Here is a 19,780-nt window from a genome sequence, read left to right as displayed (position 1 = left end):
ATATCACCATCAACTGACAGACATGAAGGAGGAGTCTGCTCAGAGAGAGGAAAGATTGAAGGGAAATGTATGGGTAAATATTACCTTGTTAATATTAGTTGTAAGCACTCTTTGCAGTACATTAGCCAAAGTGAAAAGCTTACGTTTTGCTCACATGAAATGAAAAGTAGCCTAAAGCAATTGTCAATTACATAAATGTTCCATGAAGTGAGTATAATAAAGATATATTTTGTTGTTGTTAAAACCTACAGATATGATATTATAATTAATGTTCAACCACTCATGTAGCCCACAGAGTATCTAATTCAGGTCGACTACTGTACACAAAGTATATTGAAATACATTTTGTTATTTTGTCCCAACTTTTCAATGGTACTGTATGTTTCAATGTACACATGTGAAACCTATAGTTTTTGTAAAGGGGTGGTATATCCTGTTGTCACAGTGGGCCTCAGAGCACAGTAGTACACAGCAGAGTCAGACAGCTGCAACCTCTGGATCGTCAAGGGGACTGATTTTGAGTCTTTATCTAGATGGGCATCAAATCTCTCTTCATATCCAGTGGCATTTGTACTTCCAAAAGAAAAACGTCCCAGCATGAACTTTGGGAAGCCATTTACTTCATGCTTGTACCAGAACAGGTAGAGATTATTAATATCAACTGCATCAAATTGACAGTCCAGTGTGACCTGTTCTCCCTCAGCAGCGATCACATCTCCTGGTGGCTGAGTGACTGAGTCTTCTCCTCTGCATTCTGGAAAAGGACACATATTTGTATTAGGGGAAAGAGGAGGTAAGCACCATGATAGAGGGAATTAAAATGCATAAAAATGTATAGTAGTATAAAACTGAAAAATATGTTTGAAAAAAGAAAGGGATTGGAGAAAAGGATGTAAACAAATAAGATAATAATAATATTAACTAAATAATATTGTAATACCATAACAAAATACAGCAAGAATCAGTAAATTCCTCAGCCAGGGTTCCATGCCTGCTACTGTGAGATCAGTGGAGAAGAGTAAAACCACTCTGATGTAACTAGGCCATGATGAGACTATGAAATCCTTGTCTCCTCCTCTTTCTGTGTATCGTCAAACATTGAGAAGCTTGTGACATTGTCTGAGCAACACTCTACCCTGTGTTGTTGTACAGTGACTGAATCTCTTGTCATCACAGTGGGCTTCAGAGCACAGTAGTACACAGCAGAGTCAGACAGCTGTAACCTCTGGATAGTCAAGGGGACAGAGCTAGATGTGAAATTCAGCCTGGAATCAAACCTCTTCTTGAACTCATCACTATTGCTCCCTTCTGAATAACGATCTCTTCTCAGGACATACTGAGGAGTGTCCCTCAATTTTTTCCAAAATTCTCAATACTGCCCCCTGAGGAGTGTCAATACTGCCCCCTGAGGAGTGTCCCTCAATTTTTTCCAAAATTCTCAATACTGCCCCCTGGCCTCAACAGGTTAACTGGATGTACCAGAAGAGATCAGGAGATAGACTACTAGTAGTCTAGTTACAGCTGAGTGTTACCAGTTCTCCTTCAATGGCAGTAACCTGTCCACTCGGCTGGTCAACAACCTCTTCACCTCTGCAATCTGAAAAAGTTGTTAAAAAAATAAAATAATAATAATCTTAAGGAATAAGGTTTTGAAGTGCCTGTCTTATTTCTAGGAGCTCAGGAAACAAGAAAGCTCAGGAAATATTTACAGTACTAGTCAAAAGTTTGAACACACCTTCTGATTTATCCAGAATGAGTAGGTGTGTCCAAAGTTTTGACTGGTACTGTATGTAAAAAATGTTTTACACATATTTAACCCCTTAAACTTTCCATCTTGTTTGTAAGAATTGCCCCTTTAAACAATTAGGTCACATTAGTTTGTAACCCAAAATGAGGAGAGACCAGAGGAGAGACCACCATCGTATTTCATGAGAGTCTCATCTTTCTAAAGAGTGGTCATATTAGTTTTCTAGGCCAAACCGTTCAGACACTACGTTCATTTTTTTGAGAAGACCGATTTTCAGGATGTCTCATGGTCTGACAAACACAGCTGTAGCTCGGCCACCTTCCACCGCAGATGCAGAAGACTGCCATAGGCTGACGTGGTGGAATGAGATGCAGCCCATGCGACAAAACAGATATCTGTAGCTGAAAGGAATAGAAGCACACTATGAGACTCCACTGACACCTATTGACTCTCACTAGTAATTTGCCCTTGAAAATACAAGCAATGTCAAGGTTTCACCTTGTTGGGCAGAATGATGAACACTAGATGGAACTATTGTATCATTATTATACATAGAAAAACTTTGTCACTGGACAGTTATTCATAACTGTTGAGGGCAGTCTATAGGAGGAGCACAGACAAAGAATATCTGTCATATATCTGATCAGGAGTCAGAGAGAACATCTCATTGGTTGTGGCTGAAGAGTGAGAAGCATTGGACGAGCCACCTGGCTAACTTGGGCCTGATTAATCCGTCCTTCAGAAGGTATAGTGGGCAGCACATGTAGGATAAGAAGGTACCTCACCTGAAGATCAGCCAGGAGCTGCAGAAATGGTTGTTTGTGGGTAAATATAAAGAAAACCCTTCATACTCTACTTTCACTTTGCTGACTGCGTTTAAATGTTGAGGAACTTCTGAGAAAAAACACACTAAATCCTCACCTGAATATTGAATTATTATACATGTACAAACTTTATTTACTTTTTATATCTAGTGACCAAAAGAGCAGTTTGTCTGGTCCGTTACCAGTCAGTTGGCTTCAGGTATGCTCCTCTAAAGAGTGCAGTACATGGTTTTACTACCAGAGGACCAAACCACTGAGCAAGTCCATGTTGAGAGCAATGATGTCATATAATCCATGCATATTGTATGTATATGATGTGGTTAAGAGTCTGTAGAGACTGTAGGAGAATACGAATACACATCAAATTGGAAGGAATTTTCCTGTCACTGTGGGCCTCACAGCACAGTAGTACAGAGCACAGTCTGTGCTCTGTACAGTCTGTCACTACAGCAGAGGAGATCTATAGATCCAAACGGTTTATCTCTTCATTCAGTTATTCGAGTGGTCAGAGGATCTGCTATTTTTACCATCTCTGAACCTGAGATGTACAGGAGTAACTCTGGCCTTTGTGAGGTGTGTTGGTGATACCAACAGACTTAATATCCAGCAGTAGCTGTCCTGGAGTATTTCTAAGACAGGGTAAGAGGGGTTCCCTCTAAACAGTAATCTCTTTCTTGAGTGGAGTGAGGTCCTCACAACTGACACCTGCATAGAGAATGGTTTTAATACGCATACATTTAATTGTTGAATAAAATATTGAAATTGAATTGATTTCATATTGACAATTTTGACAAGAACGGTGGGTTTGTGTCCATAGGCGATGTTGTTGTCTGTGATGTCTGGTGAGGACCTGCCTTACAACAGGCCTACAAGCCCTCAGTCCAGCCTCTCTCAGCCTATTGCCGACAGTCTGAGCACTGATAGAGGGATTGTGCGTTCCTTGTGTAATTCGAGCAGTTGTGGTTGCCATGGGGCGGCAGTGTAGCCTAGTGGTTAGCGCGTTGGACTAGTAACCGAAAGGTTGCAAGTTTGAATCCCCGAGCTGACAAGGTACAAATCTGTCATTCTGCCCCTGAACAAGGCAGTTAACCCACTGTTCCTAGGCCATCATTGAAAATAAGATTTTGTTCTTAACTGACTTGCCTAGTTAAATAAAGGTCAAATAAAAATCCTGTACCTGTCCTGCAGGTGTGATGTACTGATCCTGTGCAGGTGTTGTTACCTTACTTAGAAGCATGTTAAACGCTGTTTAAAATCAATCTTTATGGTATTTTTAACGTAAAATTGCGATAATATTCCAACCGGACAATAGCGTATTCATTCAAGGAGAAAAAGAAGGAACAGCGTGCTCGCGTGACTGCGCATATCCAATCCCTTTGTTGCCAGGCTGTCCACTCAGAAACTGAGCTCCTATTATCTGCCCAGTGACAGAAGAATGCTCAAATCACTTTCTGAAGGCTTTAGACAGCCAATGGAAGCCTTAGGAAGTGCAACGTAACCCCACGGATACTGTAGTTTCGAAAGGGACTAGAAAGAAGAACTACAATTCTCAGATCCTCCGCTTCCTGGTTGACTTTTTCTCAGGTTTTTGCCTGCCATATGAGTTCTGTTATACTCACAGACACCATTCAAACAGTTTTAGAAACTTCAGAGTGTTTTCTATCCAAATCTTTTAATAATATGCATATTCCCGTTTCTGGGCCAGAGTAGTAACCTGTTTAAATTTCGGTACGTTTTTCATCCGGCCGTGAAAATACTGCCCCCGACCCCAGACAGGTTAAGGGCTTGTAAGTAAGCATTTCACTGTAAGGTCTACACCTGTTGTATTCGACACATGTGAGAAATAACATTGGATTTGATTTGATATGATTGGGAATATTATAGACTTAAGAATATCAGTGTGAATGCTAAACCTACTTCCTTAGTAAATGGAACTGTGTATGTGTTTGGGGGGGAAGGTCTATTATTATCTGCCTACAAACTGGTCAGGATCATGTTATGCTGCTTACGTTGTTCCTGCTGTGCATGTTACCCCAGTACCCCCAAATCACCCTTTCTCCCACTTCTATAGGAGGACCATTGTAGCTGGCCCTGCAAAACGTTTTTTCTCTTAGCGTGAATCCTCAATTATGGCTTGACAGTTGCACTTGATTCCATTAGAGAACTAATCAATTAAGTAGAAAGACAGGGTAAGGCTACTGCACTGCTATTGAAGAATTAACTTCTGAACTTGTGGCTATGCGTACTATGGTCTTACAGAATAGATTGGCTTTGGATATTCTCCTAGGGGTGTCAAAGGGAGGCCCCTGTGCGGTTGTGGGTCAAGAATGCTGTACTTATATTCCAGACTCCTCTATTGATGTTGCTGAGTCAGTTGCCACTATCAGACAGGTGGCTGCTACTGACGCGAAAGAAGATAACGACTGGGGTTTGGATCTGTTTGCAATGGTGAAAACTAGCTTGGGGAACTTTGGAACTCTCGTCTTGCAATATCTCCTGGTACTGGTTGGAGTCCTTTTGCTATCGTTCTGTCTGTTCTCATGCCTGACGACCTTGGTGAGGAGATTGTGTGAAACAGCAGTATCTCCTCCCCACCTGAGGGTCATGACCATGGAAGTGATCTTAAAGGACCTGACGGATCTCGCCACTGTTTCACCCTTTATTGGGGATTCAGATTGCGCTATTGGAGATGATAGTGCCTACCAGTGGTGGATCCTCAGAGGAGGAAGGGGAGGACCATCCTCCTCAGTTAATTTCATAAAAATGTAAATAGTGAAACATTTATCCTTTTTAGACAAAACTATCCGAAAAATATTCACCTCAAGAAATAATTGATTAAAACACATTGTTTTGAAATGAAGGTCTACAGTTGCCTCAACAGCACTCTGTAGAGTAGCACCATGGTGTAGCCAGAGGACAGCTAGCTTCCGTCCTCCTCTGGTTCCATTGACGTCAATACAAAACCTAATATTGACATCAATGTACGTTCTCACCCCCTTCCATAGACTTATACAGTAATTATGACAACTTCCGGAGGACGTCCTCCAACGTATCAGAGCTCTTGCAGCATGAACTGACATGTTGTCCACCCAATCAAAGGATCAGAGAATGAATCTAGTACTGAAAGCATAAGCTACAGCTAGCTAGCACTGCCGTGCATAAAAGGAGGTGAGTAGTTGTCTCAAAGAGAGGAAGACAATAGTTGAAGAATTTTGAACAAATTCATTTCTTCAAAAATTAAGGAAAAGCAAGATGGAGAGAGAGGGAGAGTTATACTTATTTAAAAAAAAATCACTTTCACTTAGCTAGCAAATGCAGCTAGCTAGTTTAGCCTACCCAAACACCCGGCTCAAATACAGTGATCCTATGTTAGCTAGCTGGCTATGACTATCCAACACTGGAACTCTACCAAGTTTAGGTAAGCTTTTGGTTTTACAAATGTATCGTCACCGGGGCCCGCCGTTGTAACTGCTAAACCACTTACTGACTGTACACTATACTGCATGATTGTAACGGGTTTACTAACGTGCTAGTTCTATTAGTTATCTTGACTATGACATTAGTTTAGCTAATATGGTGACAACGATGTAAGCTGTGTGTAGGTGTGAGCGGCTATGATATATTTTTGCTTGGAAAGGTTTTACCTTGACTGTGATCAGAGACGGATCTACTGGCAGCTACTTGCATTAAAATATGTACTATTATACAATTAAATGAGTCTCTGCCTAGATTCTTTGGATAAAGTTTTCCACAATGTTGATGTTAGTTCTGTGTGTGAAGTTAAGGGCAAGCGATGCTGCTTTGGTCTTGAAAGCGATGCTGCTTTGGTCTTGCATTGAATCTGTCTTTTTTTACTACACCTGACCATATTATCGGACAGTAATCAAGATCGGACAAGATCAAAGCCTGAACAACTAGTGCAGTTATCGGGCTCCTGAGTGGCGTAGCACTCTAAGGCACTACATCTCACTACTAGATGTGTCACTACAGACCATGGTTCTATTCCAGACTGTATCACAGCTGACCGTGATTGGGAGTCTCATAGGGTGGTGCACAATTGGCCTAGCGTCGCAAGGGTTTGGTCGGGGTAGACCGTCATTGTAAATAAGACTTTGTTCTTAACTGGCTTGCCAAGTTAAAAAAATAATAATAGACAGTGCCTTCAGAAAGTGTGCCTTCAGAAAGTGTGCCTTCAGAAAGAATTCATACTGATTGACTTATTCCAATGTATTTTTTCTCAAACATCTACACACAATACACCATAATAAAAAAGTGAAAACATGTTTTAGAAATGTTTGTAAATGTATTGAAAATGATATAGAGAAATATGTCCACAGTGCAAGATATTCTACATTGGATGGACAAAGAGACGCCTTCAGGACCACTTAGCGGAACTCAAGTACGCCATACGGGTAGGCAATGAAGATTACCCCATGGCAAGTGCTTATACCATGGCAACCCTACCTGCCTACAGGCTATGGGTATTGATCATGTTCCAGCATCAATTAGAAAAGGGGACCGTCTTAAACAGATAAACCAAAGGGAATGTTTTGGGATTTACAAACTACAGGCCACTAAGTACCATGGTTAAAATTAAGATATGGATTTATCATATTTCCTGTAGGGTCGTAAGTGGTCCCTTTGCTGTCATCTAGTGGAATCTTTGCTCTATTGCCCTCAGGTATGTTTAGGCTGTTGTGGTCCATGTTTGCTGTGTTCTGGTGTACTGTAAAATAGATGACTATCCTATTCATTACACTTTGCCCAGTCATATTCAAAGTTAGAACTGCCTTACTAGGAGATCTGATGCTTCTAGCCTTGAGATGCATTTTTGGTGGCATGTCTACAGTATTTCACTTTTTGATGTGTGTAGTACTGCTTACTAGGTGTTGTCCAATGAATTCGGTAACACTCACTCTTCAAATCAGTGTTGATTGGAAAAAGACGACATTGTATTATCATATCTTTGTACTCCCTGACAAAGGCCATGCAGCCGAAATGCGTCAGAGTTTTTAAACTTTGTTTCCATTGAACATGGCATACAAATAAAGGCATTTTAATTAATTACATGAAGAGTGCCTTGGTCCTACTTTCTTTTTGATGACCAAATTACCCCTTTTACCAAAGAGCACCTTCTGTCTACAAAAATCTACTATTCTGTACCTTAGCAACACTTCCCTTCCTTCCTTCTTTTTCTTCTAAAGAAATATCTAATTTACATAAGTATTCAAACACCTGAGTCAATACATGTTAGAATCACCATTGGCAGCGATGAAAGCTGTGAATCTTTCTGGGTAACGTTAACATGCTGATCGCACAGCTTGTGTTACGTGCGCGAGCATTGCAAAAAAATATTACACACACGTGTTATTCAATCATTTCTTCCAAACTCCTCACGAGTGTCTGCGTAGCCAGGCTCAGTAACTACATTCACAGTGATTGGACATGAAGAATAGCATCAAACTCACCCACTATTTATAATATTAAAATGCATCCCAGTAACATGCTCGTAAGTGTTATTTAACAGAGTGAAAAGAGTGAACACAAGTATATTTATGACAGAATGACTCCCCTGGTTTCTCACAGTCATCTATAAAAGCCATTTCCTTTCCTGTGCCTCAGGTGGTTAGAGCGTTGAGCCAGTAACCGAAAGGTTGCTGGATCGAATCCCCAAGTTGACAAGGTAAAAATCTGTCCTTTTACCCCTGAGCAAGGGAGTTAGTAAACTGTTCCCCAGGTGCTGAAAATCTGGATGTTGCAGACAGCTGTAACCTCTGGATAGTCAAGGGGACTGATTGTGTCTTGGCATTTAGACTTGTATTGAATCTGTCCTTGAAACCTGCAGCATTGTCTCCAGATCCAAAATAATAACGGCTCAACATATGTTTAGGGAAGTAGTTTGCTTCTTGTTTGTACCAATATAGATATGCATTATGAGCACTGGTGGTGTTATATTGACAACTCAGTGTTACCAGTCCTCCTTCTGTATGCTGTTGGACATGGTTTCCTGTGCGCTATGGAAGACCAAAACAGATGAAATGAGTGATAGTGAAACATTAAAAACATGAACATTAGATAGATTACGATTAAATAAACAAATGAGAGACAAGGTTCCATCATACCCAAGCAGAATACATCAAGAACCAGCCAGATGATCAGACAGAGTACCATGGTTATACAGAACACACTGAGAGTGACTGTGAGTTACAGTAAGAGGTAGAGATCCTCTCTCTCTCTTCCATGTCCATCTCAGCCTGTATATCACCATCAACTGACAGACATGAAGGAGGAGCCTTTTCAGAGAGAGGTAAGATTGAATGTAAATGAGTGGGTCAATATTACCATGTTGATATAATAATTAAGCACTCTTTGCAGAACATTAGCCAAAGTCAAAGTCTGACGTTTAGCTCACATGAAATGAAAGGTAGCCTAACGCAATTGTCAATTACATTAATGTTCCATGAAGTGAGTGTGACAAACTTAATTTTTGTGTGTGAAAAAGTACAGATATTATTTTAGAATTAATGTACAAACACTCATGTAGTCTACATAGTGTCAAATTCAGGTCTACTACTGTAATAAAGTATATTGAAATACATTTTGTGCTTTTGTGTAACGGTCGTCGTAAGGAGTGGACCAAAATGCAGCGGGTATATAGATCATCTTCTTCTTTATTGAAGGAAAAAACACACAAAATAAACGAAAACAGTCCCGTAAGGTGCACAGACTATACAGGAAACAACCACCCACAAACACAAGTGAAAACGAACACACTTAAATATGGCCTCCAATTAGAGACAACGACAACCAGCTGCCTCTAATTGGAGGTAATTGAAAAACAACATAGAAATAGAAAACTAGAATAAACATAGAAATAGAAAATATAGAACATAAATAAAAAAACTCTGAAACACACAAAACAAACACCCCCTGCCACGCCCTGACCAAACTACAATAACAAATAACCCCTTTTACTGGTCAGGACGTGACATTTTGTCCCAACTTTTCAGTGGTACTGTATGTTTCTATGGACACATGTTTTTGTAAGGGGGCTGTATATCCTGTTATCACAGTGGGCTTCAGAGCACAGTAGTACACAGCAGTCAGACAGCTGCACCCTCTGGGTCGTCAAGGGGACTGATTTGGAGTTGGCATCTAGATCGGCATGAAATCTCTCCTTGAACTCAGTATCATTGTCCCCAGATCTCATACTGAGGAGAGTCCCTAGTTAACTGGATGTACCTGTACTGGACTACTGGTAGTGTAGTTACAGTCCTCCTTCAAGGGCAATAATATGTCCACTCTGCTGGTCAACAGCCTCACCTTTGCAATCTGAAAAAATATATTTTGGTGTTGTATAATACATAATATTCTAAGGTTCATAGAATGAGAGTGTAGAAAGAAGAAGCAATATACTGTACCAAAATAGCATGCAGCCAGAATAAGTAAAGTATTCCTAAGCCAATGTGCCATTATGATTCATGTATAGAGGAAGAATAGACTGTTATAGACTTTATGTTCCATCCACTGTAGCTTATTGTATATTCAATTATTTAGTAAAACAGCAAGAGGGATTCCTTGTTAAAGTTGCTATATTTGGAACCATGAATATCTTGTTTACATAATGTTATCTTATTATACAAGTCATTTGAACATTATAATTTGGCTGTTGTTATGGGGTTTGAAGAAATATATATTCTGTTTAGGCCAAATTGAGTTCTTCTGACAAATATAATACAATCATATATCCACTGAGGATTTGCAACAAAATCAGAATGATTTTCCACAGTAGCCTATGGATCAGTCCAATATAGACCTGGTGCCGGTTTCACAAAACCTTCTTAAAACCTCTTAAGGGTTGGACCCTTTTTTCATTTTTTTGGCCAAAAATGACATACCCAAATCTAACTGCCTGTATCTCAGGACCTGAAGCAAGGATATGCATATTATTGATACCATTTGAAAGTAAACACTTTGAAGTTTGGGGAAATGTGAAATTAATATAGGATAATATAACACATTAGATCTGGTAAAAGATAATACAAAGAATACAAACATGCGTTTTTTGTATTTTTTTGTTCCAACATCTTTGAAATGAAAGAGAATGGCCATTATCTGACATAGGACTCCAGGCACAATTTATATTTTGGCCACTCGATGGCATCAGTGTATTTGCAAAGTTTTAGACTGATCCAATGAACTATTGCATTTCTGTTCAAACTGTTGTGTCAAGTCTGCCCAAATGTGCCTAATTGGTCAATATATACATTTTCAAGTACATAACTTTGCACTGTCCTCAAACAATAGCATGGTATGTTTTCACTGTAATAGCTACAGTAAATTGGACAGTGCAGTTAGATTAACAAGAATTTAAGCTTTCTGCCCATATAAGATATGTCTACGTAGTGGGAAATTTCCTTTTTGCTTACAATGTCATGCTAATCACATTAGCGCACGTTAGCTCAAACGTCCAGAGGGTGGGCCACTGATCTGTAGAGATCTTTAAGACGTTTTAAGAATACATGTCTTCTAAACTGACATTTTTTTCATTAACTATATACTAAGAAAGTCAATCAAAGTTGCTATTCCTCAATAAAGTTATTGGAAATGGTCTTAAGTGTTTAAGTTTCTTCCTAAGAAAAAAGTTAAGAAGAAATTAGATTCTTGAAAATAATGCTTTAGGATTTCTTATTGGAAAGCAAATGATAACAAAGCTAAATGTATTGATTAGAAAAGTTATTAAAATAACAATAGTCTAAAAACAGAATAATCAAACAAGAATATTTAGTGATTCAAAGCTTAGTATGATACTGTACATTAAAGGATTAAAGTTTTTTGGCTAGCTGCTAGAGAGAGGGAGAACCCACAGAGGCCTCTCAGAGATCAGATGGATCCTCTACATGTCCCTGGCCATGTTCTACTAAGGCAATATTGAGTACCACGACACTCTATCATGTACTTGGCTGACCTTCGAAATGAAAACTTAAAAAGAAGGACCATGAGATCTTGCCCTCTTCCAATCATCCTACAAACCATGATAGCCCTGAGATTCCTAGCATCAAGATCCTTTCAAGCCTTGCTTAGATGTCGGACCACTTCTTTTTTATTGCGTCACTGTCCCTTGCCATACCCCCGACGGCAGAGACAGACTCGACCTCTCTTGCCCATCCTTTCTTTTTGGTCTCTGCAGTGACCCCGCAGTTATCGAGTCTCCCCAATAGCAACCTTTTCCTGGCTGCCATTTCCCCCATCATCACTTCAAGCTCTTGTTTGTTGAAGTTTTTATTGCGCTTTCATTGGTTATCCATTTTTGGTCTTGATATAGCTGGTCTGATGGCTGTAATGTGTAAAAAAATCGAGTTGTTTTGTGGGCAAGGGTTCGCGAGCCAACTAAAAATGTTCTCTTCTCAAGACATAAAGAAAAATAATAAATTGAAAAAAATTGAAACGTCAACACTTTATTATAGTGCGCCAAATCGTTTCATCCTTGTCACATAGACTTATTTATTGGTTTCAAGCATGTCACTAATGTCAATGTCACATAAGAATATATTTACGAAGTTCTTAAGAAAACTATGAATTCCTAAGAATATTGAGGAATTGCACTTATGAACTGTTATGAACGTTTTATTTTTATCCTTAAGAAACTTACATTTACATTTTAGTCATTTAGCAGACGCTCTTATCCAGAGCGACTTACAGTAGAGTGCATACATTTTTATTACATTTTTTTAAAACAGTAGTCAAGTCAACTGATGATTGGTTTTATGATTGAAACCAATGACTGACCCTGGATGCATCCATGGCTATAATCCCTATCTACGCAGTGCATATTACGTAAATGATGGGCAATGACATTGTAATGATATGCATGAAGAGCTGTAGGAAGTCAGGCGCAGGAGAGCAGATAGTTAGTAGCAAAACGGAGCCTTTTATTTGGTGACCTAAAAGCACACGGCACAAACTAACACGAAATACAAATAAGGGTTTAACATAACCCAGAGTAACCAGCCTAACGTGAACATACATGAACAGATAAACAATCACTCACAAACAAACATGGGGAACAGAGGGTAAAACAATGAACAGGTAATTAGGGAATTGAAACCAGGTGTGTAAGACAAAGACAAAACAAATGGAAAATAATCGGCGACGGCTAGAAGACCGGTGACGTCGACCATCGCCCGAACAAGAAGAGGGACCAACTTCGGCGGAAGTCGTGACAGACATCACCATGCAGTGGTGTAAAGCGTTTAAGTAAAAATACTTTAAAGTTCTACTTAAGTAGTTTTTTGCGGTATCTGTGCTATAAGATTTATATTTTTGACAACTTTTACTTCACTACATTCCTAAAGAAATGAATGTACTTTTTAATCCATATATTTTCCCTTACACTCAAAAGTACGAGTTACATTTTGAAGGCTTAACAGGACAGGAAATTGGTCCAATTCACACACTTATCAAGAGAACATCCCTGATCATCCATACTGCCTCTGATCTGGCGGACTCACCCAACAAAAATGCTTTGTTTGTGAATGATGTCTGTGTGTTGGAGTGTGCCCCTGGCTATCTATTGTCACTGTTGTCAAAAGGAGGAGTGGACCTAAGTGCAGCGTGTGTGTTGTTCCACATTTTATTTATACTGTGAAACTATGCAATACATAAATAAACTGAATGACAAAAACAACAAACTGTGACGCAGAGGTGGAACATACACTACTCAAAATTAATCTCCCACAAACCCAGGTGTAAAAAAAAAAAACCCTACTTAAGTATGATCTCCAATTAGAGACAACGAGGACCAGCTGCCTCTAATTGGAGATCATCCCAAACAAAACCCAGCATAGAAATACAAAACTAGAACCTGACAACATAGAAATAGAAAACATAGAAAAGAACAAAGAACTACAAATCTCGAATGCCCACCCAAATCACACCCTGACCTAACCAAAATAGAGAAACAAAACGTCTCTCTCAGGTCAGGGCGTGACATCTATAAATTAAAATGAAAAAAGTTTGCTCAATATAAGGAATCTGAAATTATTAATACTTTTTAAAAACTTTTGATAGTTAAGTATATTTTAGCAATTACATTTACTTTGATACGTAAAGTATATATAAAAACAATTACTTTTAGACTTTTACTCGAGTAGTATTTTACTGGGAGACTTTCACTTGAGTCATTTTCTGTTAAGACTAGATCAATTTTATAGACAAATATTACGAAAACAAGCAACACCCAAACATGACGGAGAGTAAGACAGGGGAACCTATTTCAAAATGAAAACGTGACTCTTTTACAGACACAGACGATTTAATATTTTCACCACCGGGAATGGTAAAGGTTGAAACCGATTTGTTAAACTGTTATACTTGTACTAGTCAGTAAGGTTATAAAAGAGTTGAAGGCAAGCCTTGAGATGAATGATGAAAAACTGCGACATTGGAGAAAGACACAAACAAGCTAAACGGGACAGTCAATAAGATTAAAACCGAAGTTAATGAACTTAAAAAGGAGGACACCATTCTGAGAGAAGCCTTACTTGACATACAGACTAGATCCATGAGAGAGAATCTGGTACTTACAGGTATCCAAGAGAAAGAAGGAGAAGTTCCTGAATCTGTAGTTAGAGAGTTCCTCCTTACAGACCTTCAGATTCCACGCGAAGCTATCGCAAAAGTGTACACCGCTTCGGACAGAGAGGGCAGAGGTATGAATGCCCAATCGTTGCAAAATTTGCTTTCTTTAAAGATAATATAATGGTTAAAAGCCTAGGTAAAAGACTTGCTGGCTCGAAAATTGGCATGAATGACCAGTTTCCGAAGGAAATTGCAGAACGGCGTAAAGTACTCTATCCAATTTTCAAGGAAAATAGAATTAAAGGGAAATGAGTAGCTCTCGTCGTTGATAAACTATATATTGATAACCAGTTGTTCAGAGACACAAAGACTACTCCATGGCTATTTTAAAAATTACAAAGTTCTTATAGAAGTGGAAAATAATGAAACACACAATTCTAGCCTGGATATGGATTGTAATAATACAACCAAACCCATAGCTTTTCTATGTCTTCAAATATAACTAATTGGAACACATGGTGAAGATAAAAACTCAGTAAACAGAAGGCACAGTATGTGTGGATGGTGTGGTGTGTGTTTTTTGGTGTTGAGGAAAGTGTGGCGTTGAGTGAGAAAGGAAATGGTTGCAAATCCCAGAACCAATGTATTGCTGTGAGCAGGGGTTGTGAGAGAGCTTTCAATGTTGTTCAGATGATGGATGATGGATATACATTTTATAATGAACTATACATCTTATTTTTATTAATTGTCCTGTCATGGTGGAACAGCATTTTTAAATAAATTATACATTTAACTTATTTATTGTCCTATCATGGGGAACAACATTTTTAAAATAAATTATACATCTAATTTATATATACCCTAGACACCCACCTGAATGACCCAGATACTAAGGTGAAGTCACTAACTGTTTTATGGGCTTGCTGTAAGCGGTCTGTATGTTGCCAAAATGCAGTCAGAGACCTAGAGCAGCACTGCCCCCTCAAGATTCTGAGCCTGCTTGGCAGGGTTGGTCCTGCAAAGCCAAAGCCCCCTCAAGGGAGAGAATAATATACAAGGAAATTCTCAAAGCTGCTAATAAGAACCTTGACGACCTTGTACCTAGCCGGTAGGGATTCCAGTGGGGTGCCCCCACCCAGGCAGTGGCAGTGCTGGCAACACTAGCTGCAGTAACCCATGGGGAGGGGGGTCACACTCGGATATTCAGTGAGGGGCTATATTATTGTGGCCCTGGTGGCACAAAATCTAAAGTCTGACTGCATGGAGATGCTTGGGAATATGGTCAATACGGGGGACTGTGATGTGGGTGTTTCAGGGAAAAAGGGGTACATTTCACCTCCATCTTCTAGGACAGGACAATGGTTAATAAAATCTCCCCAATTCTGCCCATTTTTTTGCACAGTTTTGCGGGCCTTCTCATACAGCTGCAACTGTATATGCATTCATAAATCAAGACTTTTCTTGAGTTGGGCTATGGGATGGTGCAACTGTTGAGAATGTGAGCCAATGGTTGTGTGGGGGAAAGGGGTTGAGTGTGTATGAGTGTGTATGAGTGTGTGGGTGTATGTGTGTATCCCACAACTGTTGCGAGGGAGTAAAAGATGTTAGGGGCAATATAGGATGATTCACAATAATTGTTTACTAATGTAATAATTGCTTGCAATAATGTAATTTTGGTAATGGTGTGGTCCCGTGTGGCTCAGTTGGTAGAGCATGGTGTTTGCAACGCCAGGGTTGTGGGTTCGTTTCCCACGGGGGAACAGTACAGAGAAGAAAAAAAAATATGAAATGTATGCATTCACTACTGTAAGTCGCTCTGGATAAGAGCGTCTGCTAAATGACTAAAATGTAATGTAAAATGTAATGGCGAGACTGGTGAGAGGTAAAATCCTTTGCATAAATTGCCTACATTACTACAAATAATAATAGTTTATTATTAGGATTTTTAAAATATATACATATTTTTTGATGGCTATATATAATAGAAATCGAGGTGAGGGCGATGGAAATGCATTTGGCGGTTGATCTACTTCTGTTCTGTGAGTGGCACTGTGTGCTCTTTTCAAAGGATGGATCCCAGTCTCTTCAAGGCTATGGAATATGGGGGGTCGGGTGTGGTCTGCAGGGCATTGGGATGACAACCCAACTCGGGATGAGGAGGGCTTTTAGTGGGTGGAATCGTGGGGACCAATTGAAGGTTTACTTGGTAGCAATGCACATATCATGGTAAAGCTATAAAGACATTCAATCATCATTTACTTTTTAATGGTACGGTTACAAACATATATTTTGATAAATAGAATTGAAGGTTGTGTCTCATTATGGTAAGTGGTGAAATAAGTATAGCCAGTTACAATTGTAATGGCCCAGCAGATAATAAGAAAAGACTGATCGTCTTTTACCTGGCTAAAATAGAAGAAATATAATATCTAATGTTTACAAGAAATTAATTCAACAATTTTAGATGAAGTTTTGTGAAAAAGCAACAGGGGGGGGCGAAATATATTTCTCCCATGGGCAAAGAAATTCAAAAGGGGTGATGGTATTAATTAACAGTCATTTTGATCCAAATGTGCAAATTGTCCAAACAGATCATCAAGGTAGATGGATTTTTTAAATATGTTATTGGACACTAAACAGATATGGCTTATTAACCCATACGGTCCAAATAATGATGATCCAAACTTCTTGGAAAATATAAGAATTTATCAACTCTACAAGCAACACTAGCCTCTATTATTATGGTGGGAGATTTTAATACGGTCTTAAATACCTCTATGGGCCGGAAAGGAAATCACACTACAAACTATCACCCTCAGGCACGTAAGGAAATCCTGAATGATATATTGGAATTAGTGGATATATGGAGGCTTAAATGGATTTTTATTTGGATTTAATGTAATGGACTGTCACGTTCTGACCTGTAAAGGTGTTATTTGTTAGTGTTTAGTTTGGTCAGGACGTGGCAGGGGGTATTTGTTTTATGTGGTTCAGGGTGGTTGTGTGTATGTGTCCATGTAGAGGGTGTATTTGATTTATTAGTCCAGGGTTTTGGTTATTGTTCTATGTTAGTTTATTTCTATGTTCTGTCTAGTCGTTTGTATTTCTATGTTTAGTTAATTGGTGTTGGGGCCTTCAGTTGGCGGCAGATTTCTATCGGTGCGTCTGATTGGAGGTCCTATAATTAGGGGTGTGTTTGTATTGTGGTTTGTGGGTAGTTGTATTCTGTTTTGTGCTCTTCACCTGACAGAACTGTTAGTGTCGTTTCTGTAATTGTGTTTATTTTGTTTCTCCTTCTTCAATATTAAAAAGAAGATGAGTATACACTTCCCTGTTGCGTCTTGGTCCTCCACACACGACACTCGTTACACGGACATACACAAAATAGTCCAAATTGGTGAAGTGAAATTTAACAAATAATAATAATAATAGTTAAAATGGAAAAGTAGTGTGTGCATATGTATTCACCCCCTTTGCTATGAAACCCCTAATTAAGATCTGGTGCAACCAATTACCTTTAGAAGTCACATAATTAGTTAAATTAAGTCCACCTGTGTGCAATCTAAGTGTCACATGATCTGTCACATGATCTCAGTACTGCCACCTGTTCTGAAAGGCCCCAGAGTCTGCAACACCACTAAGCAAGGGGCACCACCAAGCAAGCAACACAATGAAGACCAAGAAGCTCTCCAAATAGGTCATGGACAAAGTTGTGGAGAAGTAGAGATCAGGGTTGGGTTATAAAAAAATATCAGAAACGTTGAACATCCCACGGAGCACCATTAACCTCTTGGCGTTCCCCTAGGATAGGGGGCGCTACAGCGATTTTTGAAAAAAATGTGTGCCCATATTAAACGGCCTACTACTCAAACTCAGAAGCTAGGATATGCATATAATTAATACTTGTGGATAGAAAACACCCTAAAGTTTCTAAAACTGTTTGAATGGTGTCTGTGAGTATAACAGAACTCATATGGCGGTCAAAACCCCGAGACAGATCGAAACAGGAAGTGGAATTCTGAATTGCGGACTCAACTTCAACACATTGCCTATTAATCACACCGTGAGCTATGGTTCATTGAGCACTTCCTATTGCTTCCACTAGATGTCCCCAGTCTTTACAAAGTGATTTGAGCCTTCTACTGTGAAAACTGACACAATGACACGCTGTGGAACGTGGTCACACGGAGAGGGCCATCACCATTATGACGCCGGCGCCCCTAGCTACCCTCCCCCTTCGAAACGTTTTGAAACACAATGCAATCGTCCCCCTTGAATCTTATTGGAGCTCTAGTTGAAAAACGCCCTAAAGATTTATGTTATACAACGTTTGACATGTTTGAACGAACCTAAATAAGAAAAAAATGCATTTTGTTGAAAGAGTATCCCCGCGCACGTCGGAACTTTTGGTGCAGCCTTCAGAACGCGCTAACAACAACAAGCTAATGGAACATAAAGGATGAACTTTTTCGAACGAAAATACATTTGTTGTGGACCTGGGATTCCTGGAAGTGCCTAAGGATGAAGATAATCAAAGGTAAGGGATTATTGACAATAGTATACAAGACTAGATTTGATATGCGATTGTTCCAAGATGGAGCTGACCTGTATTGCTAGCCTATTGTTCTGAGTATCGCATCCCCTTTTATCGCAAAGTGTGATTACCCAGTAAAGTTATTTTTAAATCTGGCATTACAGGTGCTTTCAAGAGATATTCATCTATAAATCTTAGAATGACAATATTACATTTTAAAAATGTTTTCGAATAGTAATTTAGTAAATTGTAGCGCTGTTTCATCGGATGCATTTGAGGGAAAATAGTTAGTCAACGTTACGCACCGATGTAAAATGCTGTTTTTATATATAAATATGAACTTTATCGAACAAAAGAATGCATGCATTGTGTAACATGATGTCCTAGGTGTGTCATCTGATGAAGATTGTCAAAGGTTAGTGCTGCATTTAGCTGTTTTTTGGTTATTTGTGATGCATGTGGTTGGTCGGAAAATGGCTATGTGGCTACTTTTACGATATACTCCTCTAACATAATCTAATGTTTTGCTTTTGCTGTAAAGCCTTTTTGAAATCGGACAACGTGGTTCAATTCAGGAGAGGTGTATCTATAAAACGATATAATTTGAAAAAAAATGTTGAAAAAAAAATTATTAACCTCTTGGCATTCCCCTAGGTTAGGGGGCGCTACAGCGATTTTTGAAAAAAATTCGTGCCCATTTTAAACGGCCTCCTACTCAAACTCAGAAGATATGCATGAAATTAATACTTGTGGATAGAAAACACCCTAAAGTTTCTAAAACTGTTTGAATGGTGTCTGTGAGTATAACAGAACTCATATGGCAGTCAAAACCCCGAGACCGATCGTAACAGGATGTGGAATTCTGAATTGTGGACTCAACTTCACATCTTTGCCTGTAATTCACACAGTGAGCAATGGTTCATTGAGCACTTCCTATTGCTTCCACTAGATGTCCCCAGTCTTTACAAAGTGGTTTGAGTCTCCTACTGTTAAAACTGAATGAATGAGACGCTGTTGAAATTGGTCACATGAGGAGGGCCATCACCATTATGACGCCGGCGGCCCTGGCTTCCCTACCCTTTCGAAACGTTTTGA

The 19,780-nt window shown here is 39.2% G+C and overlaps 1 protein-coding gene across 1 annotated transcript in view; it reads right to left on the bottom strand.

The window, feature by feature from the left end:
- Positions 1-404: 404 nt before the first annotated feature.
- Positions 405-19,780, bottom strand: part of LOC115157737 (uncharacterized) — a 55,680-nt gene continuing 36,304 nt past the window's right edge. Inside the window, exon 3 of the mRNA XM_029706178.1 lies at positions 405-754. Coding sequence (XP_029562038.1) covers positions 405-754 — 350 coding nt within the window. The remainder of the gene's footprint in view (positions 755-19,780) is intronic.

Source organism: Salmo trutta, chromosome 21 (genome assembly GCF_901001165.1).
Source record: "Salmo trutta chromosome 21, fSalTru1.1, whole genome shotgun sequence".
In the NCBI taxonomy this organism is placed as follows: Eukaryota; Metazoa; Chordata; class Actinopteri; order Salmoniformes; family Salmonidae; genus Salmo; species Salmo trutta.
Note: the sequence above shows the minus strand (reverse complement) of the source record. Positions and strands in the feature narration are given on the sequence as shown.